The sequence below is a fragment of the Rhagoletis pomonella genome, unplaced genomic scaffold (genome assembly GCF_013731165.1).
Source record: "Rhagoletis pomonella isolate Grant_MI unplaced genomic scaffold, Rhpom_1.0 Rhpom_scaffold_01764, whole genome shotgun sequence".
NCBI lineage: Eukaryota > Metazoa > Arthropoda > Insecta > Diptera > Tephritidae > Rhagoletis > Rhagoletis pomonella.
This window is the reverse complement of record NW_023460318.1, coordinates 11,188-36,340: the sequence shown is the minus strand read 5'-3', so window position 1 is coordinate 36,340 and position 25,153 is coordinate 11,188. Positions and strand designations below refer to the sequence as shown.

At 37.5% G+C, this 25,153-nt stretch overlaps 2 protein-coding genes across 5 annotated transcripts; both read right to left on the bottom strand.

The window, feature by feature from the left end:
• Positions 1 to 2,395: 2,395 nt before the first annotated feature.
• Positions 2,396 to 24,292, bottom strand: LOC118752707. 2 transcript variants are annotated; one of them, XM_036487587.1, is made up of 6 exons: positions 24,168 to 24,292; positions 18,244 to 18,309; positions 18,112 to 18,177; positions 3,402 to 3,589; positions 3,176 to 3,334; positions 2,396 to 3,117 (listed from the first exon to the last, which is right to left on the bottom strand). In XM_036487587.1, the coding sequence occupies exons 1-5, from the start codon at positions 24,208 to 24,210 to the stop codon at positions 3,197 to 3,199; spliced, it is 501 nt and encodes a 166-aa protein (XP_036343480.1). In that variant the 5' UTR covers positions 24,211 to 24,292; the 3' UTR covers positions 2,396 to 3,117; positions 3,176 to 3,196. The 2 variants fall into 2 exon arrangements, with proteins under 2 accessions (XP_036343480.1, XP_036343479.1); XM_036487586.1 differs by lacking the exon at positions 24,168 to 24,292 and having other exon boundaries at positions 18,244 to 18,912.
• LOC118752705 lies at positions 6,331 to 14,823 on the bottom strand. Of its 3 annotated transcripts, none has more exons than XM_036487583.1 (2): positions 14,071 to 14,823; positions 6,331 to 7,096 (listed from the first exon to the last, which is right to left on the bottom strand). In XM_036487583.1, the coding sequence occupies exon 2, from the start codon at positions 7,082 to 7,084 to the stop codon at positions 6,497 to 6,499; it is 588 nt and encodes a 195-aa protein (XP_036343476.1). In that variant the 5' UTR covers positions 7,085 to 7,096; positions 14,071 to 14,823; the 3' UTR covers positions 6,331 to 6,496. The 3 variants fall into 3 exon arrangements, with proteins under 3 accessions (XP_036343476.1, XP_036343477.1, XP_036343478.1); XM_036487584.1 differs by having other exon boundaries at positions 14,074 to 14,823; XM_036487585.1 differs by lacking the exon at positions 14,071 to 14,823 and adding an exon at positions 13,064 to 13,475.
• Positions 24,293 to 25,153: the final 861 nt, after the last annotated feature.

Genomic DNA, 25,153 nt, shown 5'->3' with positions numbered 1-25,153 from the left:
GGGAATAAGTTTTTTTTGAAAAGAAATAAAAAAGGTGAAAAAATACCTTTCCACTGATACCTATATCGGAAAAGTTTTGGAGCAGTGATTAAAGTTTTTCTTACACAAATCTTTGAAAAAAGTTAAAAAATAGCATAAAAAATCTCATTATTATGATTCCGTTGATACAATTTTAATATTTTTATGTAGATTTTTTAAGCTTAAACTGTTTTGTCATCTGAGAGGATTTTTTCCAAAAAAATCCTTTAAGAAACTATTTTTATTCATAAAAAAATCCATTTTAATAGGTATTTTGTAACGGTCCTTAAATATACTAGGTTTGGTAATCCCGCCGGAAAAACCGAAACTTTTTTTGGGGATGCAGTCTAATGTACAGTAGTCGAAAAAATTATAGCCGCACCAAATTTTCACAAGTTTTAAAATATAATTTTCGTTGTTATTTAATTTTGGTTAGTTTTTTACAGTTCATTCTCGAACAACATCCGTATAAATACAAGTTTAAAGACAGTGTCACACGATTGGGTATTTGCCAAAATTTGGTGCAAATCATATCCCAAATATTTTTCTTAATCCCAATCACGAAAATTCAGCCCTATTCTGCATTTCGACTCCAATCGAAATTTTTTCCGTTTGGCAATTTTGGTATTCTGCGTTCCGTTTCCTTTCGTCCAGTCCAGGCGTTTTTGTTTTCATCTATATATATAAATGTGAATGTCTGTTTGTTTATTACCTAATATCTTCTGAACCGCGGCACGGATCGTACGAAACTTTGCACACTTATTTGCTTTTACCCCGGGAAGGTTATAGGCATAGAGAAAAATGGGCAGTACTAGAAAAGAGGGCGTGGCGCCGCCTATACTGTCGAGATAAATAAAATTAATTCCATACTCATGGGAAACAATTTACGGTATTGGAAAAGGGGGCGTGCCTCCTCCCATAGGCGTAAATTATTTAATCAGCTCTAACTTCGGAACCGTAAGTCACATAAACTTGAAATTTGGTATGCAAACATATCTATGGTAGATGCTTATCTTAAGGTATATATAAAGCAGTTCGGAACCATAAGTTACATGAACTTGAAATTTGGTATGCAGACATATCTATGGTAGGTGCTTACAGTAAGGTAAATGAGTTTGTAAAATGGGGCGTAGCACTTAACATAGGCTTGGAACTTTCACCAGCCTTTACCCAGCAAACATTGAGGTTAGTTACGGATTAGAGAATGATTGGAGAACTAGCCACATTCTCCAATCTCAAACGTTAGAGAATGACTCGAAAAACTATTGAGAATCATAGCGATCACAACAAAAATGGCACATAGTTCTCGACTCGAGAAAATAATAATTCTCTAATCGAATTCTAATGCTGATCTCTAATGGGAGTCGAATGTGAATTTCAAACTGCTGTGTTTTGCTTTATTAAATAAAACGCGTTGTTTGTAAAACTTGTATTAAATTTATTCCCAATAAAATAGTAATAATGAATTATTTGAACTTAAACATAATATATGATTCATTAATTTGGAATATTGCTTATTTACCTAAATTTTTTTCAAAACTTTAAAACTATCATATGCTTTGTGTTTTTTGTGTTTTGTTAAGATGAATTAATTTAGATTAATTAAATTTGTTAAGATTAGATTAAAAAATATTGCTAAAAATTAATAAAATGGTTTACTTAAAGTTCATTCACATGCAGTCCTTATAAGTGTTACATTTAGCCTCGTTTCAAAAAAATAAATGGAATTCCTTAAATTTTACACCGACGCACTATAGGCGCCATGGATAATGGAATGAAAATTTCTTTATCGTGAAGACAAATGATCATATAATATAGGAAAACTATTGATAAGTTACAACAACAATAACTTAACTTAACTTGTAACTTCGCTATAGTTTTCCTATATTCTATGATCATTCATCTTCACGATAAAAAAAAATTTTCATTCCATTATCTCTTCTCTAACGGAAGATCTACGATTTTGAAAAAAACTCGTGTTTTACCTATAGTGCGGCGGGCCGATAATTAGAAACAGGCTGACTTCCAAAACGTCAATTGCTTTGCATACGTACAAAGTATAATGTTCCATAACGCCGAACTACAAAATGTTGACGATGTATACTTTTCCAAAACGCATCCGAAAATTTATCGAAACGCATCGCTAGCGCATGCAGCGCATCAGAAACAAAGTTGATGCTTCGTTTGTTATTGGTTACCATTGGTGTTTTAAAAATGGAAAATTCAGAAAAACTGTTCATTGCTATATTGAGTATTTAAAATATGCAATGTATATGATTGCAATGTGTCGCAAACTCTGCATATACAAACAGTTTGAATACCGCAGTATAACAGTTTCCAAACAATGTATTGATACGTTTTGGAAGTCAGCCACAATTTGTCTTTAAAAATTTTGACTATTTACTTTTTCTATATTTCTTTTAATTTTTTTATTACAACGAAATCCACATAACTTAAAGTTTTCAACCTTGTACAAGATTTATAAAAATTCGTTTGATTTCAAAAAATGTGGTGAATTTTTATAAATCTTGTACAAGGTTTAAAACTTCAGGTTATGTGGATTTCATTGTAGCATGAACTATATTTTCGACAAAATATATATGTACAAATACAATAGCTTAACTTAAATTAGAATGGTTAAATACCATTTTTTACCCCGTTTTAGCTCAAGTTTAGAAAATTGAAAAAGTAGAAGGTTCATTTTTAAAATTATAAAGCACTTTAATTAAAATAAATGGATAAAGTATTGTTAATTCATTCAGTCTTAGTTTTCTTAAACTCAGGTATAATTCAGTTTTTTTTTTTTACTTTTACTTAAAATTAAAATGACTATATACAGGGCTTGGATTGTTCAGCAAAAACTAGCAATACATACTATATACACATTTGTATGTGATTTTCGGTGACAAAATGGATGTATACGAAAATGGCATTTTCGAGCCCTGGTATGAAGTTGTCTTTAGGTTTCTAGACTACTATTTCTATTGCTTTGATATACAGTGCGTTTTAGAAGTCGTCCTTTTGCATGCTGGAAAAAGGTAATGAAGGTTCGTGCGAGTTCGTCGTCTGTGGATTGGGGAAATTTCACGGAAAGTACATCTGGAAGATAGAACTAACAAATAAATAAATTTGCATGCATGTTATTGAAACAGTATACTTTTTAAAGCTGCTGTAATGCTTAAACTTCTTGCTGCCACTTTGGTGTTTGTCCCTTTCCAGCATAAATTTTGTGCTGCGTTATCCGTAACAATTTTACGCCAAGCCATTTTAATAAATTTTTCACGCTCGTACAAATTATATGCGAAAGTTCTTCAGACTAAAAATAAATTTTTGCAATCACTTAATATAATAGTTCATTCATATTGATTGAACAAAATAATTACCAGACTTTCGTATTTGGAAGAATGGTCCTTAATTTCCTTTTCAAATTTTTTAAAATCCTCAATGTTGCCAAAGGGTGTTTTGGGGATAATCTCATTCCATGAAGTTTTGTGGCTGTATTTCCTTTGTTTTCTTTCTTGCAAAATTCGTGTAAGGCTTCGCTTTATTGATTTTTGGTTGTGATCTATTTCTGTAAAGTGTATATATGTATATATATATATATATATATATTAGGCCGGGTCGATTTGTGGGGAGGCAAAAAAATCGCCCATTGCTCTGTGAAAATCATATTCTAGGGATCAAAATAAGAAACTTTGCCGAAGGAACCATACCTCTAAAACGAATTCTGATGTCCCCCAATTTGGGTCGAACTTTTGGGTAGGGGCAAATTTTGAAAAATCCCACTTTGACCCATTTAGAGTGCTCCAATCGAGTCCAAATGTATGACCGACCCCCACTAACTTTGGAGGCCCGACCCACCGATGCCAGTGGCACACCCCCTGGAACCCCCCTGGGGGTTCACCATACAAAACATTTCAAAAAATCGCCGGTTTTGCACATTACATGAAAAAATCAGCGAAATGCCTATGTTTTTTCTTTTTGGAGTTTATTTTTCTCTTTAGAAATTTATTTAGTCAGAACATATGTAAATGAAAAAATGAATTTAACTTAGTAATAGAAAAGAAATTAAAAAAAATTATTAGAAGTTAGCGTTTTTTACAACCCTTTTAAAACCAAGGCATCACTGTGATGCATTTGCATGTCGTAAACATAGTTGTGTGGGTTTTTTATTCAACCGTTTTAAAAAATGAAGGTATCACTGTGACACAATTGCAAATCGGAAAATTGCTTGTGTGCGTTTTTTAAGACACAGCTGCATGTCGTAAACTTACTTGTGTAGTTTTTTTATAGCACCTACTTAAGAAATGAAGATTGTTTTTACAACCCTTTTTGTGGGTATTTTAAGGCACCTTCTTAAGAAATGCGCGTTTTTTGCAACCATTTTAACAATTAAGGTATCACTGGAATGCACCGCAACCCTTTTAAACAATGAAGGTATCACTTTGACACAATTGCAGATCGTAAAATTGCTTGTGTTGTTTTTTTTAAGCCACCACAAGACACAGCAGGTAGAATTGAAATTACCATTTCATTATTACCTCGTCTCGTAGACCATATATAACGCAACAGTTTTTGTGAATGCATTAAGTCGTTGTGAAGAACTCAAATTGTGAAGTGCTAATTTCAGATAAAAAAATATTTCAAAAAAAAATAATAAGTGAAGTGACCATTCCAAATCAAAAAGTTTACAATGAATCCACCATCCTCTACACCGCAAGATGAAGCACCTACATCAACAACTATCGAAAACCCAATGAGTCATATACCCAAGCATGATGTTACTGTTTTTGGTGTGTCTACTGATTTAACTGATCTTAATTTACCAACCCATCTGGATATCTTGAGATATTATTTTTACTTAAGCGAACGTGCTAAAACAGAACAAAAAAAGTTTTCCCATAAATCATTCACTATTCAAGTACAAGATAAGTTGATTGGAATTTGGGAAAAACTTGGTATGGAAATAATGCTGAAATAAGTGTATTTAATAAATTGAATAAATTGCTTGACAAGTATCAAGAGCAAATCAAGAGAAGAAACAACACCCAACAATTTACAGAGTATGTAAAATATCTGGAAAGAATTTTTTACATTGGAACATGTAAATGCGATTTGAAGGCAGCTCCATGTGCATGCGGCTGGGTTCCCGAACGCCTCAAAGAGTTCATGCACGATCAACATAATCAGAGAAGACTAACAATGGATGCATTTGTGATGGAAACTGAAGAGCAAGGAGCAACGTCTATGTCATCAATGCCAACATACCAAGATCCCGATGATTCAACATACGCACCGCCACCGGTTCAAGAAGATATGGATAGAAGCACAAGTTCACAATACACAGAGAGATACGATTGTTTTAACTTTGCCTTGGTATGTAACAGGTTTGGTGTGCCTGACAGAGTAGCATCAGCATTGGGAACCGCTCTTTTGCAAGATTTTAAAATTAAAGATAAGCATGGGAGACCTCTCATCAAGGATAAATCGAAAGTTCGCAGAGAAAAAGAGAAATGCAGACAAGAAGTGCTTCGCAAACGGTTAGATGATACCAATTTGTTAGCGTTTTCATTCGATGGCAGAAAAGATGATACTTTAACGATATATAAAATTGATGAGAAGTATCATACTAGGATGGTAAAAGAACCTCATCTTGTTATTTTGAGAGAACCCAATTCTGAATTAATTGGTTACGTAAGACTGGAACAATAAACCGCTGAATACAAAAAAACCAAATGAAATGGTTTTTTCAACGATAAAAATATATCACTGGATGCATTAATTGGAATATGCACTGACGGTGAGCCAACAAACACTGACCCACACGGTGGAATTATACGACGATTCGAATTGCTGTTAAAAAGACCAATGCATTAGTTCGTTTGCCTTCTACACTTCAACGAACTTCCGTTTCGGCATTTGTTTGAAGCTTTGGATAAATCAACCAGCACTGGACCAAGATCGGCAACCGGAAAACTGAGCCGTCAAATCGAAACTTGTGAAACTCTTCCGGTAAGTTATTGCTATCACTCATTTATTATAATTGTAAATCATTTTTAATTATTTTATTATTATATATTTTCAGGTGGTGGACGGCTTCCAGAAAATTGAGTTGCAAAATATGCCCCCTGAATACTTCCAATGGTTGCCTTTCGCACTCACCTTGCACACACACAGTTTCTTTCCGCTCTAAGGAAACACGTTGGTTTTCAATTTTTATGTATTTTGCTTAATAGTTTGCTCATATATTCAAAGTATATTTTGGATGACACAGTTAAAAAAGATGTTTTAAAATTGCTGATATTAAGGGGGGCGCGTGCGCGTTGTCCGACTTGAGTAGCTGAACTGCTTTGTGCGGATTTTCGCACGACGATTGGGAGGCGGCCGTGCGCGCTCGGTAATTATTTTCGGAGTCGCGTCGACTCCACTGCCGCCAAAGTGCGCGCGCACGGCCGCTGAACTCGGCTTAAGCGGCGGCTTAGACATCATCCCCGCCCTGCAGGAATGCGTTGCTGAGCGTCTCCTGCAGCTCTTTCAGGGCGCGGATCGTGTTGCCCAGGACGCGGTGGGTGGTGCGGCCCTGGAAATTGGCCGTTTGTAGGCCTTGGGGCGTGCGCGCGATCGTCCGTTGGGCGGTCTTCTTGCGCGGCGGTTGCGGCGCATGGTTCCGCGGGTTCTTCTGCGCCTTCTTCAGCGCCTTTTTCTTCGGCGGTGCGCGCCGCTTGACGCTCCTTGGGGCCTTTGTGGCCGGTTTCCTCTTCTTGGGCCCCTGTTCCCTTGGCCCCGTGCGCGCATGCGTGTTGGCTGCCACATGCAGCAGCGTGTGGTGCGCTAGCCCGCAGGTCTTGCAACTACCCGGCGAGTCGCATTCCCCGGTAGTGTGGGTGAGCGCAAGGCAGTTGACGCAGTAGCCTTGCGCGCGGGCTATTCCCAACCGTTGCGGCGGCTTCATCGCCTTGAAGGCCGGGCACGTCCGCAATGCGTGGTAACGGTGGCAGAGCCGGCATTGTAGGCAGTTGTCTGTCTCTGCCGTTGGAGCCAGGGGGCATGCCTTCCGTGCTGCCATGATGTCTTCGATCTGTAAGTAGAAGCAAAGGCAGAGAAACGAGAAGTACTTGGGTACAATATTTAAACGGGAAGTTAAGACCCTTAATATACAAAAGGAAAGGATGTATAGAATTATTTATTGTGCTTTTGGAAGGAAGCACAGTTTGACAAGTGGCCGCGTGATAACTCCATTTTGTGTACGGACTTCCACAACACGTATGTGGTTATCAGGGCCATGGCGAACGTTTTCGATTCGTCCCAATCGCCACTCGGTGGGGGGGAGTGAATCTTCTTTGATCACGACGATGTCGCCTGGCTGAGGGTCGCGTTGTGGAGTTTTCCACTTGTACCTCTTCTGAAGATCTTTGAGGTAATCTTCTTTCCAGCGGCGACTAAATTGGTGGTGAAGTGCTTTGACTTTCTCCCATCGGTTTAGTAGAGAGAGGTCTTCCGCATTAGGCTCGGGAATGGCCAATAGCGGTGCACCTCGAAGGAAGTGACCCGGAGTAAGTGCTGTCATATCAGCTGGGTCTTGAGAAAGTGCGGATAGAGGCCTCGAGTTGAGGACTGCTTCAATTCGCACCAGAAGCGTCGTGAATTCTTCGAAAGTGAACTTGTGGGTTGCAGCGGTTTTCTTTAAATGGATTTTAAAGCTTTTCACTGCAGATTCCCACAAGCCGCCCATGTGGGGGGCGCTGGGTGGTATATATTGCCAGTTGATGCCTTGAGGGGCATATTTTTTGACAATGTCTGCGGAACATTCGTTAAGGAATTTAACGAAGTCGCGTTCTGTTGCGCGCTGGGCGCCAATGAACGTTTTTCCATTGTCGCTCATCATTTTTGAGGGAAAACCTCGTCTGCCAACGAAGCGGGCGAATGCTGCTCGAAAAGCTTCGGTTGTAAGATCCGAGCATAGCTCGAGATGCACTGCCTTTGTGGAAAAACAGACAAAAACTGCAACGTATCCCTTGATAAGGGTTGTAGATCTTAACACCGATGCTTTAATGTGGAATGGCCCAGCAAAATCTACTCCCGTTGTGGAAAATGGGAGTGAGAAACTGCAGCGCTCAGGGGGTAGAGCGGCCATTATTTGGGTGCGTGTTTGTTGCTTGTACAGCGTGCACACTTTGCATTGAAAGATGCATTTTTTAATTAGAGGTTTCAGCTTTGGTACGTAGTACTCTTGCCTTACCATTTGGAGCATTAATCGTGTTTCTGCGTGAAGAAGCAGCGAGTGTAAAAACTCCAAATATAGCTGGCAGAACCTCGATTCGGTAGGGAGAATTATTGGGTGCCTTTCATTATAGCTTAATGTGGAATGTGCTAATCGGCCATTAACCCGTAGAAGTCCGTCTTTGTCCAACGAAGGATTGAGAACAATAAGAGGACTTTTTTTGTTAAGTGGCTTTTTATCTTGCAAAGCGCTTTTTTCGCGCGGAAAATGGCGTGATTGCGCTGCGTTGATAAGATGAACTTTTGCATATTGAAATTCGTTATGTGTCAGATGTGGATAGGTGATTGTGGCTACCCCCTTTGATTTGTTGCGGGCATTGCTCACGAAGCGGAACATGTACGCAGTCACGCGGAGTGCTCGAGAGAAAGAAGAAAAGCGATCAAGAAAATCGACCTCTTCTTCGAGCGCGTGATATGCCTCCACCTTGCGCTTTTCTGGTGGAGATGCACTGCATGCCTTTGACCTTGGCCATGCATCCATGTGGCAAGAGAGCCATGTTGGTCCGTACCACCAGAGTGGGGAATTCGCCAAATCCTGCGGTTTGCACCCACGGGTGCCGAGGTCGGCTGGCTTATCTTGGCTGGAAACATGGCGCCATGCACCGGTTGGAAGATATTCCCGGATTTGAGAGGTACGATTGGATACATACGTCTTCCATGTACATGGTGGCTTTTCAAGCCAAGCTAGCACAATCTCTGAATCTGACCATAAGAATATGTTGCACGATTCCAATTTGAGCTGTTTTCGAACAGTTGCGACCAGTTTTGCGAGTAAGACTGCACCACACAGCTCCAGGCGTGGCAAGCTTACCGTCTTCAATGGTGCGACTTTGCTTTTTGCAACCAAGAGAGTGGAATATCTTTGGTTGCTAGCATCTGCCCGGATGTAAATCGCAGCGCAATATGCTTTTTCCGAGGCATCACAAAACCCGTGGATTTGGGTATTTTGCCCCGGAGTGAAATTAACCCATCGAGGGATTTCGATGTGGCAGATGGCTGGCAGATTTTCTGCGAACTGTTGCCATTTTGCCAAGGATATAGGTTTGGCACATTCGTCCCAATCAACGCCATCTAGCCAAAGTTCTTGAAGAAGAATCTTAGCTTGAATCATCACTGGCGATAGCCATCCTGCCGGGTCAAAAAGTTTTGCGACAGAAGATAAAATTTGTCGCTTTGTGACGGCATTCGATGTCGATGCAGGCAGAATGGTGTATGAAAATTTATCTGTGAGTGCGTTCCATTGTATACCAAGAGTTTTGGTTGTGGAAGCGCTCTCAAATTCCAAAAAGTTGGAGTCGAGAAGATCCCCTTTTGGAAATTTTTCTAAGATGGCCGGATGATTGGCCGTTAGTTTCTTGAGTATGAAACCAGCTGACTTAAGCGCTTTGATCACTTGAAGAAGTGATTCAGTGGCGTTGTCAATATCATGACTTCCGGATAGGATGTCATCCACATACGTTTCGGTTTTAAGTATTGCGGCAGCCAAGGGAAATGTCGCTATCGTATCATCTGCTAATTGATGCAGGGTACGGATAGCGAGGTATGGTGCACAATTAACCCCGAACGTTACGGTTTTAAGATTATAATCGGTGACAGGAGAGTCAGCCGATGTGCGAAATAAGATTCGCTGAAAATCTTTATCGTCCTCATGGATGAGTATTTGACGATACATTTTTTCAATGTCGCCATTGAACACGAATCTGTGCATTCGCCACTGCAGAATGAGCAGCATGAGATCTGGCTGGAGTGTGGGACCAGTGTGCAACACGTCATTCAGGGATTTTCCTGAACCAGATGTTTTTGAGGCGTTGAATACCACGCGAACTTTGGTGGTTACCTTATCTGGTTTGACGACCGCATGGTGTGGCAAGTAGAATGAGAAGTATTTGCCATTAGCTACTATCTCACATGGCTTCGTGTGCTCCATATGACCGAGGTCGAGATATTCTTGCAACACATTGTTATACATTGTGCCTAAGTCTCCTTTTTTTCTGAAGCGATCGCTCCATGCTAAAAAACTGCTGCAGTGCAGCAGACCGAGAGTGGCCCAGATACAGCTTTTTTGGAAATTCTTCCTTGAATGGAAGTCGCACAATGTATCGACCGTTTGGGGCACGAGTCGTTGTTGTTGCATATATATGCTCACAAGCCTGATCTTCCGGGGAAATTTGTGGAGGCTGTGGAATCTCCTCCTCTTCCCAAAACTTTCGAAGCTGAGAGCTGAGAGTTGCATTCGAGCACTCTTCTACTTGTGTCGAGAATGACACCACATTTTCGGTTACTGGACCACTGAGAATCCAGCCAAATATTGTTTTTTGCGCAAGTATTGTGTCGCAAATATTTTGTATACCTTCCAGCAGGATTTGTGGAAGTATATCGCTGCCGATTACCATGTCAGTTTGAGCTGGTATGTGACAGCTTGGGTCAGCAAGTTCAAGGATCTTGAATTGCTGCCAGTTTTCACGGCTAATGGTGAATGTAGGCATGTGCCTCGTGAGCTGAGGTAGCACGATAGCCTGTGTGTTTATCCGTTGCATGGTTTTTGGTGCTACCAATGTGAGTGGACAAAGCTTTGAGGAGCTTTGTACTACATGTCCACCCATGCCGGAAATTTCGAACTTGGAATGTTCGAATGGTAGTTTCAACCGTTTTTGAACTTTCGAGGAAATGAAAGTTCTTTGTGAGCCTTGATCAATCAGGGCTCTAAGTTGAAACAATTCACCCTCGTGTTCAACTGCGACTATGGCAGTTGGAAGGAGAATTTTGCTATCATTGTCGGTGTGCAATGATTGTATTTGTGCTTGTTTGGAACAGCACGGTTGCTCGCTGGAATCGGAGCTTGACTGCGCTTGTCGAGCGGGAGGTGTCGACTGGGCAGTAGTGTGTTGTGCGGCGGTTTCATTCGCTCGCGCACTGGAGTGTCGAGATTGTGGTTTGGGGTTCATGTGCAGCAGGGAGTGATGCCGTTGTTGGCAATGTGTACATGACCACTTGCTCGGACACTCATTAGTGCTATGGGTATTACCAAGGCAGTTTTTGCACAGCTTGGTTTGGTTTGCGAATTGTACTCGGTTCGGTACCGAAATTCGCTTAAATTGTGGGCAGACTCTAATGGGATGAGGGGACTTGCAGTAAGAGCAAGTTGGTTCCCTCTTAGGTTCTGCCACAAAGGTTTGAGTCCTGTTAAAGGACCTGTTTTGCGCAGCATTTTGATGAGCGACTGGTTTTTGTTTATTTTGGCTTGGATGAAGCCGGTTAAGTCTTTCGACTACTTCGTATCTTGAAGTAAGAAAATCGTCCATTTGTGACCATGAGGGTAAATCTCTTCGAGAAGAGAGAGATTGTTCCCAAAGTGACAGTGTGGTTTCGGGCAATTTGGATGAGCAAATGTACACCAATATGGGATCCCAACTGTCTGTCTGGACGTCTTGGGAATTAAGAACTGACAGACAGTTGTTAATTGATGTTTGCAGCCTTTGAAGTTGCTCGCTATTCTCGGATTGAATAGTCGGCAAAGTCATCAAAATTTTAATTTGGTTGTCAACCAAGATACGTTTGTTTTCGTATCGTGACCGTAAAGCTTCCCAGGCCAGCTCGAAGTTATCATCGCTGAGCGGGTATTGCTTGACGATGGAACCGGCTTTTCCTTGAGTTTTGTACCGAAGGTGATACAGTTTTTGAGCACGGGAGAGCTTCGGGTGGTTGATGTACACCGCTGTGAACATGTCACGAAAAGCGGGCCATTCTTCGTAACCACCGTAAAATGTCTCCGTGTCACAAGGTGGGACTTGAAGAAAAACGTTTGCCTCTGCCGAGGTGTGTTCCACGCGGGGTGGTGGACTCGGTGCGGCGATTGCTTTAATCAACGACAGTTGATCGGCAATTTTAGCTTTGGTCACCTCATATAATTCAAGGCAAGTGAAGTACTTGCCTTCTACCGAACTCTTAAAGTTTTCGGGTAGGCTGTCATCTGGCTTTGAAAAAACCAAATCATAGGCGGACTGAAGCCGTGCCCAACAATCATCTAGTGATTTGTCTTTTATCATAAGATATGATTCAGTGTGGTCTTGGATCGGTGCATCACTGAATCTTGCACAGTATCTCATGATACTGTCACTTTCCGCTATAAACTTTTGAGCGGATGGGTCAAAAGTTTTAGGTTTCGGGCGCGGTGAGGGTTCCCTCTTACCACCGGTGGCTTCTTGCGAAGCAGTTTTTGACCTTGTCTCGATTTCAGACATTTTTGGTGGACTGTGTCCAAGTGGCATTTTTAATGCTGTGGAAGGTCACACGTATAAAAATTGAGAGAAAAATTTATCAAATTTTACTGAGTACCACCCAGATAACGTTCGCAAAAATTAGAAAAATATATGTCAAACGCGTAAAAATTGCACTTTGTGCCACAGAAAATCAGGAAAAGAATTTTAAGATTTTGTGGCGGTGTTTGTGTTTTTTGTTTCTTGCAAATTACGTGAAATTATATTTGCTTTAATTTTTGGTTCAGCACTTTTTATTACGTGGAAAACGGAGCGTCCCAATTAAATCCGCGGAATTTGGATTTGAAAAATTTCAGTACGAGAAAAAAAAATCACAAACACTTTTCACTTTTATATACGTGGTGAAATATACGTATGTATAAATATTTAATGTGATATAACTAATTATGTAAATACTGAAAAAGTAATGGTTATTTATCACTATCTAGACCAATGCAATTCGGGAGCTTTCCCTACTGGGTTGCATGTATCTGATATCTTGAACTCACTTCTTATCGCGTTATGGATAATATTCGTGTGACAATATTCTTTGTTAGCACGTATGTACAAAAGTGCAGAATATGTAGAATGTAAAAATGTACGTACGTATGTATGTACAAATATTTACGTATGAAGCCGAGTATATGGCTAAGCTATGCTTTGTCACAGCAGTGGTGAGTTAAGAAACGAAAACAACAGAGAATTTGTTTTGATTATAGTGCGTACGTATGTATGTGTGCGGGAATGCACAAGTGGATATAATAATACGTAAAGAGCCGCTCACCGCTGAGAGAGCGGGCTTTGATTTACGTTCTCTTAGCTTGGTGAGTGCAGCAGAGAAAAGCAAGATTGAAATAAATTAAAATAAGCTAGAGTGCGCTTGGTACGTGTGGACTGTATTGTTCGATAAATAGCAGCGACTCTCTTAGCTATTATACGAATAGTTGCAGAAAATGCAACTGGTAAAAATGTTTCTATGTGCTAACGTATGTACATATGATATATGGGAAATAGTGCACTTATGTTTTTCGGCAATTTGTTTAGCCAAGTTCAACGAACTATGCGACCAACGGCAAAAATTGGTAAGCAGAGGAAAGTATGTGATTTTAATGTGCTAATATTTTGTTCTTGCACAGTGGGACACAGTAGGCATATAAACTGCAACGGAATTTATTTTGGGGTATATATCAGAATTTGTATATATGTACATATATATATATAAGATTGGCGGTAAGTGGAGATATACCGCTTTCCGGAAAACGGAATGTTTCTACCAAAATTCAATAGCGGCAAATTGCCGATGTGAGATTTTTGGGCGGCAAGAAAATATCCGCAATTTTAGTGAAACCGTTTTTGGCGAGAATAAATACGCCTTTTATGAAATTATATATATATATATGTATGTATATACGTATGTATGCCCGTTGGCAGTTTATTAGAAATAATATAACTTTTAAGAATATGAAAGTTATATTTATTTCAATTTTTTAAGGAAATTAAAAATTTGCCGACTTACTACTTTCCTTGATTTATGTAGCGATGAATGTGTTTAAGTCCTTTTTGCGCCGGGGTCTTCTTGTGCTGGTGTTGTTGTTACCGCTTATGTTGATGCTGGTGATGTCGCTCCAATGTTGGCTGATGGTTTGGTTGGTTGATGGCTGCTGATTGCGCTTTGCTTCTTCTTTTAGTTGTTGTTGCGTATATAAATTTTTGAAATTTTGCGCAACAAAATTACGTTTTTTTCAAATTGTTTGCACTTTTGTGAATATGTTCACTTGTGTGTAGCACTTCGAACGCTTGTTTGCGCACTTCTTTTTCCAAAAAATGTATATGTTTTGTTAATTTAACAATTTTTATTTTTCACGTTTCTTGTGTTTTTTTTTTTTTGCGTATATGTATATGTATGTATATACGTGCACTTTTGTTTGTATCTTTTTTCCACTCTTAAAATTGCTTTTATATGTTTGTTTTTTTTGCGGACGTACGAGAACCGATTTTTTTTTGTAGGTTTTATTAATTTATTTTTAAGTTCTAAAATTTTTCTCTTTTTTTTTTTCTTTAGGAGCTGGGCCACGGTTGGCTGCGAAGGACCATGAATACTTCCAATGGTTGCCTTTCGCACTCACCTTGCACACACACAGTTTCTTTCCGCTCTAAGGAAACACGTTGGTTTTCAATTTTTATGTATTTTGCTTAATAGTTTGCTCATATATTCAAAGTATATTTTGGATGACACAGTTAAAAAAGATGTTTTAAAATTGCTGATATTAAGGGGGGCGCGTGCGCGTTGTCCGACTTGAGTAGCTGAACTGCTTTGTGCGGATTTTCGCACGACGATTGGGAGGCGGCCGTGCGCGCTCGGTAATTATTTTCGGAGTCGCGTCGACTCCACTGCCGCCAAAGTGCGCGCGTACGGCCGCTGAACTCGGCTTAAGCGGCGGCTTAGACACCCCCTGCTCCAGAAAAAATTGAATTTTCCACCGATTCGAAGTACTTATACGACATGGCCCATGCAATTTCTAGCGGCGTGGTTCCGGTGGATTTGGCTAACATCAAACCAGGGAAAATTGTACATTCTCGGTGGCTCACCAAGGCCGCTAGATTATTGCGATTATATATGACAACGGAAAATCCAGATGCAAATTTAAGAATTCTGGTTGAATTTATAATTAAATGTTATGTGCCAATGTACTTCAATATCAAGTATTACAGCTCTGTCGTGTACGGCAGTGCATTATTTTTCAAGTTCATTGGTTGGTCACGATTTCTAGAACCTCGTTTACGCAAAATTGTCAATCAAGTAATTAAAGATAATTCATATTATGCGCATTCGGAAAATATCTTGTTATCAATGTTGTTTGATGATAGCAAAGAAAAGCGCGACTGTGCCATCAAGAAAATTCTACGCTATCGAACCGATGTTGACGAGCCAATGGAACTTAGAGTTTATAAAAAACCAGATATAAACTTTAATTGCACAAGTTATACGGAAATGATCAATTTGAATGATACAAATATCGTATTTGAACCACCATTCACGCGAAGCATTCCGTACGATACATTGAAAGAATATTTAAATCAAGATGATCCACCGTTTAATGATCCAAAAATTCCATCACACATACAAGGAACGGAACGACATGTTCAATTGCTAGCTAGCGTTTCCAAACGGGTTATACCGGAAAATGTAGAGGCTGTTATGGCGACGACATTAGAGAGCCGTGCGAAATTGCCCAGACTTGAAAGTAAAAAAGACTTCAAACAATAATTTTTTTTAGTTTCTTTTCTATAACTCACTTAAATTAATTTTTTCATTTACATATGTTCTGACTAAATAAATTTCTTAAGAGAAAAAATAGATATTATTATAAATAAATAATAAATATTATTATAAATAAATAAATAAAAATAAAGAAAAAACATAGCCATTTAGCTGATTTTTTCATGTAAAAGCCAAAAATGGTGATTTTTTGAAATGATTGTTTGGGGAACCCCCCAGGGGAGTTCCAGGGGGTGTGCCACTGGCATGGGTGGATCGGCCGTCCAAAGTTAGTGGGGGTCGGTCATACATTTGGACTGGATTGGAGCACTTTAAATGGGTCAAAGTGGGATTTTTCAAAATTATCCCCTACCCAAAAGTTCGACCCAAATTGGGGGACATCAGAATTCGTTTTAGAGGTATGGTTCCTTCGGCAAAGTTTCTTATTTTGATCCCTAGAATACGATTTTCACAGAGCAATGAGCGATTTTTAAATCGACCCGCCCTAATATATATATATATATGTGTTTAATTTTTTAAATACATACATACATACATATCGCGCATTTAATTCAATAGTGCCATAATCTAAAAATTTGTTCAATGTTGTGTAAAAATTTCATAGCTATATCGATTACCACTATCTTACTCGAATAAAATATATATTCACTTTTACTATATGTACGGTGACCATCCGTCCTTTATTTTAAAGGACTGTCCTTTATTTTAACCCCCTGTCCTTTATAATTTTTTTCAAAATAAAGGACGCCTTTTGTCATTTATTTCTTAAACTGTCCTTTAAATCGGCTCTGCATTTTTCAGAGGTATTTTTTTAACGGAGAATATAAAAAATAAAAATGTTCCTTATAAAATATAATGAAAACCATCCCCAGTTGATTTCGCACCTCACTTAAGGGTTTCTATTTAATCGGTTATTTTTGTACAATCTATAAAGCCCAGGGAAAGTTGTGCCCAGGATGGTGTTCCACGCTAAGTTTCCAGTTCCACTGAACTAGAACATTAAACCCCTGCTGCTTAGTGGTTCAAAACTGGCATTTAGTGTTCGTAATTCACTGGAGCCTTCATTTTTCATTTCATTTGATTAATTTTATATTTTTTTTATGAAAGCTTACAGTATTTCCAAGAGACCAGTTAAGCCTGATTTCTGAATTTTTATTTGGTTATATTATTTTTTTTGTGCAAAATGCAGAAAAAGTAAAAATTTTGAAGAAAATGTACTCTCCTGTTCCAGTTAATAAATGTTACATAACACAAACTAGTTGAAAACAATTATACGGTTCTTCCAAAACAAAAAAAAAAATACAAAAACAAAAAATTTTGAAATGTTATAAAAAATGTTCACCAAACTAAATAGTTTTTTGTTTGCTTTTTAGTAAAAATTGGTTGAAAAATTAAGGTTTCGGTGGATTATGAACATTAAATTCCAAATATTGAACCACTGTGTGCTGGCTTCGTCGTACAGTATGAATTATCGTAAACGCATTTTGGTAGCAAGGGAAGGCGAAGTCCTTGAAAAGGATTTGGCTTCATTTTTTCGCTACAGCAGGGGAACTTGTACAATTAAATAATTTAATTGACTGTAAATATTTGATTTAAATTAAGATATGTGTAAGGTACTTTTGTCATACGAGTTGTATGTACGTATTCCAAAATCATTTTGAAAAAAATGTCCTTTATTTTACGTCGGTTAATATGGTCACCGTAACTATATGTAATATGTACATTAGCGTGGGCCGAAAATCCGCTTTTTTAGAATTTTGGTTGGTAATAGCAAAAATATGGTTCATAATGCTCTAAAAACAATTTGTGTGAAAGAGGACAATTTTTGGTCAATATCTTAGGCTCGCCCAAGTCCATCAAAGTTCAAGTGCTAACATTTTTTTTTAGTTTATTTACTTCGATTCTTTACAAAAAAGGTTCATATACCAAAGTATGTAGGACTAATACTTTCGAGGATACTTGCAATCTTAGTAAAAAAAATTTATTAATTAATGTATTTATTAATTTTTATTTTTTTAAGCCATTGAACTTTGATGGACTTGGGCGAGTCTAAGATATTGACCAAAAATTTTCATTTTTCACACAGATTGTTTTTAGAGCATTATGAACCATATTTTTGCTATTACCAATCGAAATTCTAAAAAAGCGGATTTTCGGCCCACGCTAATGTACATACATATATGTAAATTCAAAATTTTAAAGCTATTTATCTCGAGTGCTGCTTTTTTGAGTTGTGACATTATTGAAGTAAATGAGCGATATGTATAATTAGTTTACCTTTAAAAATTTTTTTCTCGGATTTCCTTATCTGCTCTAATACTTTTTCTTCCAAACTTTGAAGATCTGAAAAAAAACATAATAAAAAGTAGTTTATGTTTGTAAAATTAATTAATTTAAAATAGTGTTAACCTTTTCTTGTTATTGGTGTGTCGTTCGTCGCACTGCTAAAACTGATATTAAAGTCCATGTCTGTCGCTTTAACGTTTATTAGGAATGGATAAGAGGAATAAAGAAATTTACGCATTCATTATTAAATTATATAATTTTTGATATCTGTTGTAATGAATGTTGAACGCTAGTGGTAGAAAACTCCAATTCCATGCAACATTTGGTATTCAGGTTCCCTGACCGTATAGGAGTTTCAAAAAAGTCATGTAAATTAAGAACTTCTTTCCCTGATATTTTTACCTCAGTATTATCATGTATAGCCACCAATTTATATATACTATTATTGAAGCTATAGAAATTTGTCAGGCTCTTTAGTGGAAAAGAATAAGTTTGGGGTTGTCACAGAAGTAAATTCCTTTCCTTTTTTTAAGACGCATGACGAGGTTACAGTACTTTGTGAGGCTAAGCTGTCTTTAATCGAACAATTAATATTAATCGGTTATTTTCCTTCACTTGTCGGTTTAATTGTATCGTGAAAGCCCTTTTGATTAATTGCAATATTAATCGATTATTTCCAAAATAATCGAAAGATGTACGCCACTAGAAAACAAAACCATTTCACATCAGCAGCGCTTTTTAAATTTTTTTTTCAAAAAATTATATTGTCCAAGGTTTTATTCAAGCGAAAAAAAGGAAAATGCCTCCAATACGAAGTGATGTTTGGAAGCATTTTTCAAAGGAGAGTTCTACAGATGTAAGGTGTAAGTTGTGCTGCAAAACTTTAAAGTGCTCCAACAACACAACAAATATGATGCAGCACTTAAAGTTGAAACATTCAAAGGAGGCTGAAGCCCTAAAAGTACATAAGTTAAAAATTCCACCATCAATTAATCGCAACTTTAATGTACAATGTGTACTACAGAGAAACAATGAAGCATTGCATGAAGCAAGTTGTGTCACAGAGGATAGCAATGAATTGCCAAGCACGAGCCAAAACCCTACACCAAGAAGCAATCAGCCAAATATAAACACTGTGTTTTCAAATGTAGAGAGTTTTGCATCAGGTGGTTCGGAGCATCAGAAATTGACGCAATCAGTAGTGGAAATGATTGTAATGGACAATTTGAAATACCCGACGCAAGTATTAGATATGTATATGATTTCCACCTTTCCGAAAGCTACCGCTACAATTTTGAGTAAATTAGCGTCCTTAAATTTACAAATATTGAAGTTTCAAGCATTTCTAAAATTTACCGTTATATGAAAAGCGGCCTCAATTTTAGTCCGATTTCAATAATTTTCAACGTTTGGCTTTTATGTGGCAAGCACAATAACCACACCGAGTTTGGTAAAAATTGGTAGAACGGTTATCGAGATACATATATGTGATCATAAGTGGGCGGTGCCACACCCATTTTCCAAAATTTTATTAAAAGCGTATTTCTTGTTAAGAATTATTGCAAGCATAAATTTTCAATAAATTAGCTTTAATATTTACTGATTTATCGAAGATTTCGTATTTCTCTAAATTACCGTTATATGGGATGTGGGTTATTGTCCGATTTTTTAAATTTTTGGCCATTTAGTATGCTGTATCAACGCCAACAACTGTGGCAAGTTTGGAAGAAATTGGAGCAGCGGTTACCAAGATATACACATATAACCATAAGTGGGCGTGGCTACGCCCATTTTCCAAAAATTTATAATATTCTGATTTTTCTTCTAAAATTTATTGTAAATATCAATTTTGAGTGAATAATCTTCAGTAGTTACAAAAATATCGCAGTTTTCGTATTTCTGAAAATTATCGTTATATGGGAAGTGGGCGTGGTTACAGTCCGATTTCGCCCATTTTCAATACCATCCGTCCTACGCCCGAAAGAAGTGCACGTACAAGGTTTCGTTAAGATATCTCAATTTTTACTCCAGTTATCGTGTGCACAGACGGACGGACGGACAGACAGTCACCGCTTAATCGATTTCTCTTTTCATTCTGATCATTTATGTATACATTTGCTTATATCTATCTCGATTCGTTTTGCCTGTTACAAACAACCGTTATGTGAACAAAGTTATAATACCCTTGCGCACAAGTGCGCTCGGGTATAAAAATAAAAGTCCGGGAATAAAATTGTTACTGAATCGTGTTTCGATACAAGTACTATCTTCCGATACCTACTCAGTACTCGTTTCAAAAGTATCGATACCAAAATTGCTTGGTATCAGACGAAAAGTATCGAGTATGTACTTGTATTTACTAGTATCGTTTTGTCCCCATCCGATATGCATTAATAGAATAGCTTCAGTGTGTTACGTGAACGGGGATCGCCAATTCGGGTTGAAAACACGAAAATATCAATTTATTGAGAAAGGGAGCAGCTAGGATTTTGATTATTTCGAATTTTTAATCTGCCCTAGAAACATATACCGCAACTAAAATTCGGCCACATTTTGGAGGCATTTAATTATACTTCAGGACCACTGCGTGTACATGTAACAAAACTTTTCAGGTAGGTGGTCGGCACTGCCGAGTATCAGTATAGTATTTGACGCGATAGTTAAAGTTGAAAAATAAACAAAATTAGTTTTTTTTTTATTTTACGCGACAAAAACTCCTAACAATCAAAGTCTACCAATAGATTTTTATATATAGTTTTAAAGGCCTATAAATCCTCTTCTCATGTTTGAGTTTTAAAGAACGAAAATAAGCATTTTTTAATAAAAAAAATTGAGGGTTCAGGAATTGTAAGAAACTTATGAGATATGTGTAAAACAGGCAATTTTTACAATATGAAATTTTAAAATGGCAACACTGATTTCAATTATGAATTTATTACTAATTCGTACAAATTTTAATGTCACTTTATTTCACTTCTGCATAGGAAATAACGTCATATGGTTATATTTCCAAAACAAAATGGAAATAAGACCATATGGCCTTATTCCGTATGGTGTTATTGTACCACCGCCTAGAAGACCGAAGCATACTCTTCAAGAGAAAAGTGAAGCTTATCCCCATTAACTTCGAAAAAGACCCCATATCCTGACCAAGAGTTAGTTTTGAAGCCATCAGTGAAGATTCGACAATGTGTGAGTCTAGGCTCGTCAGTGCTGGAATTGAACCAGAATTCAGCCTCAGGGAACCCAACATTATATAATCCCTTCAACAAAGGTGATGATGGCGTACTATCCTGAGGCATTGAAAATACACAAGTGCTCAAATATCTGCCGCCAGTAATTTCTGCCTCGCCTGTTATACCAACATCCGTTTATGTTTAGTCTGCAGGTGGTCTGTACGGCTTTCCCACGTATGAAGACACAAAGTGACGGTAAGTACAGTAGTGCGTCAAGAGCACTATACACTAGAGTCCGACCGATTAATCGGCCGATGCCGGGGCTAGTAGAGACCAAAAGAATCGGCATCGGCCGTTTTTGGCCGATTCTTGAATGAGGTTATGTTATTTAGTTATTTGATTATGTTTTTCTTTTGTTATTAAAAGAGTTGTTAGCAGTATTTGTTCTTGAAATGAATTTAATTAAGGATTTAATCGGCCGAAGCATCGGCCGATTCTTTGCCGATTAAATCCTGAATATAATTACATTTTAAGAACAAACGCTTTTATAAATTTTTATGATAACAAAATAAAAACATCATCAAATAACTAAATAACAATACCTAATTCAAGAATCGGCCAAAAATGGCAGATTCGGATTCTTTTGCGATACTAACATCGGCATCGGCCGATTTATCGGTCGGACTCTACTATACACCAGTCAAAGAGTTAAAGTTAAAAAAACAAGCAATCAAGCAACCATTTTGGTTCTTTACTATCGAAACCAGATAAATTTCCATGGACTCCCACTTACAACTTTCACTCCGTAGACCCCCATCGAGTCTCCAGTGAACCCTTTATTAATTTAAGACGTCTGTTACATTAACGCCCCATACTCTCTTTTCGTGCACACTTGCGACATACATAGTTGCCTTGGCTTTAGTTTATTAAGATTATTCAGTGAAATCGTTGGAGAATTAGAAATGTGTAAACAAGTTTCGATACAAATTTTGACAGTTGATTTAAGTTTACACAATTATAAGTTTATGCGGTTGATAATGGTTCTGTATAGGCATTTTTTTCAATGTCCCTACGGATCATAGTCCAACAATATTGCTGGACCGATTCGTGCAAATAGACGCAAAACTTCCTGTGACACCTGCTTCCAGTGAGCGCTCCTTCTTAAGCATAAATCAAAGTTACGAAGTAAAACAGCCGCAGAGATATAGAAGTTACGAACAAAGAAGGATTGAATACAATTTTTTCCTTTAAAGACCAAGCAGTAGAGAAATGTATTTCTAATTTTTTCATGTATACCTATGTATGTACATATACATATAAGCAATCTGAATTTATTTAAAAAAAATAATAATATTGGCATATTTGGTGGAATTGATTATATGAAAAAAAGAATGTTGCCAATTACCTGTGCTAATAATTTAGTGCGGCACTGTACTTACATACATGTATAAAAAACTTATAATTTCGCGTTATTTTTATTTCAATTTTAGTAAATGCTTTAAGTAATTTAGAAATATGTACTATCATTGAAGCTTCGTCTTATGAAAATTTATGTATATGAAATTTTACTTTTTGTTTTTTTTTTTGTTATTTATGGCCTAATAACAATTATGTATATTCAACAATTTGATTAAGCTTGAGGTCGTTATTAATGAAAATTTTTGTGAAAACAACAGTAATTTACATTTTGGTAGAAGTTATAGCTATTATTTCGGAGATCACCACGTCAACCACCATGATTGGGATATGAACCAGCGACCTCGGGTTACAACAAAGCCAATGGTCTACCCACTGAGCTATGTTCGCTACGTAAACTATTGTTGCTTTTTTCACTTTTTCATATGTAAACCCAACAACAATAAAGGGCAGCTATTCTACTGCTATTTAGACATGCTCATGTGGTTGTTGTTATTATTGGTTTTTTGTTAATACATATTCTAGTTTTAGAATATTTAACTTTAGGTGTGCTCGTCCTTAAGTTATTTTTATTTATGGCCTAATTTTACATTCTTTTGTTTTTTCCAAATAGAAAATTTCCAAAAATACAGCATTAAAATTGATGTAGGTTGTTACATATTGTGTATGTTATAGAGATGGGCGCGGGATAGCGGGACCCACGGTACTGATTTAAAATTGGCCCGAATGGGTGGTATCGGGAAGATCTGTAAAAATATGACGGGCGGGACGGGACCAAAATCTTTTCCCGACACTCCAGATAAAACCGAAACCACCGCAAATTCACAAACTCTTCCTTAAAAACGCTGTTTGAAATAATTTTTAACTATTAATGTTTAATTGAGACGAAAACGAACAGCAAAGCAAAACAAAATAATCGGAAGATGCAATATCTTTCATAATTATTTTTATTATTTAAAATTAATTTGAAAGACATGAACATTTTTGCAAACCTTCGATCGGTTTGCAAACCACGCCACACACGTTGAAATCTCAACCGATCGTTTCAATTTGTTGTCCATTTGTAGCCTGCTTTAGATTTCGGGACCCACGGGATCCGTGGTACAATTCTGAAAAACGCCGGGATGGGCGGGCTCGGGACTTAAAAATCGTATATCGGGATGGGCGGGATCGGGATTAAATATTTAGTCCCGTGCCTATCTCTAGTATAGGAGTCTTTCTTAACTTTTTACAGCTGTTGATAGCAGATTGGCGAAGAGTATAATTTTACGCACAAAGAGATCGAAAGAGGAAAAAGTAAAAAAAAACTAAAACTAGCAGATTTGCAATCGCAGTATACACACACACACACATCTTCAAATGCATGCACAAATCCTTACATTCTGCAATATTTCAATGTGTTTTGATAACGATGCACTCATTTTGTTTTATTAAAACGAAGTAAAATAAACTTACCAACTTTTTCCTTGTGCGTTTTGAACAGCTGCTTCTTAAACATGCCAACAGAAATTTGCAGCTCAGCTTTTATGCTCTCTTTTTGGCTCTATCCTGCAAATTTTTTGTGTTAAGAAACGCTTTCCAAATCCAGTAAAAATTTGTGATAATAATCTGTTAAGAAACAAAGCTTATGTAATTTAACGTACCAGATTTCCTAACATTAGATTAGCATTTTCGGGCTAGTTTTGAGCGTAAGTACTAAATTTATGGCCAAGAGAGGACCCGTAGATTTTCTACCCCCGCGATCAATTCTGAAATTTCTAGAGTCTCTAAGGCTAGGTGAGGTACTATGATGAGCTAAGGGCACAATAGACCTACTGGTCGCAGTGAATAATTCAACTATCTATCTCTCTAAGTACGAAATGCTCTCACAAAAGCGAATAAACTAACAAAAACCACATGAAGGTGACGTTGTCGTTACTTCTCTCTCTCTATATATCAACCGCATTTCATAGGTTGATACGGACCGCAGGTACGAAAGGGCGCTACCCGTCAAATCGCCCAAAATTATAAATTTAACATTTGAGCGGCAGAAACACAATAACGTTGAACTAATGGTTCACTTGATATTTTTTCACTTATCAATCAAAGAAACACAGCCAAATATGAACATAGTATTTCTTAGCTAAAATTCGAATGTTTAAATTCCTTCCTCTTCTTCTGGCAGCAGTGTTGCCGCGCCGTCTCAAGAAAATGTATCACTGACCAAGCCAAAAATGTATCCAAATGTATCCAATTTTCTTTTTTTACATATACATCTCATAATTTGTAAGAAAACCAAACATTTTCATGAAAAAGACATAATTTAATCCATCCTAAGGACTTGGAATACATGTACATAAAATCAAACATTTGTAATTTCAATTTATAAAGTACATTTTTTGTGCATAAGTATTTTGCAAAGCAAGTATAATAAATAGCAAGTACACTCTAAAAAGAGCATG

Bases quoted from the DNA above. Each gene is read 5' to 3' on its own strand.
- LOC118752705 (XM_036487583.1), bottom strand. From the start codon at position 7,084: ATGGCAGCACGGAAGGCATGCCCCCTGGCTCCAACGGCAGAGACAGAC.
- LOC118752707 (XM_036487586.1), bottom strand. From the start codon at position 18,358: ATGCGTAAATTTCTTTATTCCTCTTATCCATTCCTAATAAACGTTAAA. The intron at 18,178-18,243 runs GTTAACACTATT...GTTTTTTTTCAG, and splicing joins CACACCAATAACAAGAAAAG to ATCTTCAAAGTTTGGAAGAA. The intron at 3,590-18,111 runs GTAAACTAATTA...TACACTTTACAG, and splicing joins CGAGAAAAAAATTTTTAAAG to AAATAGATCACAACCAAAAA.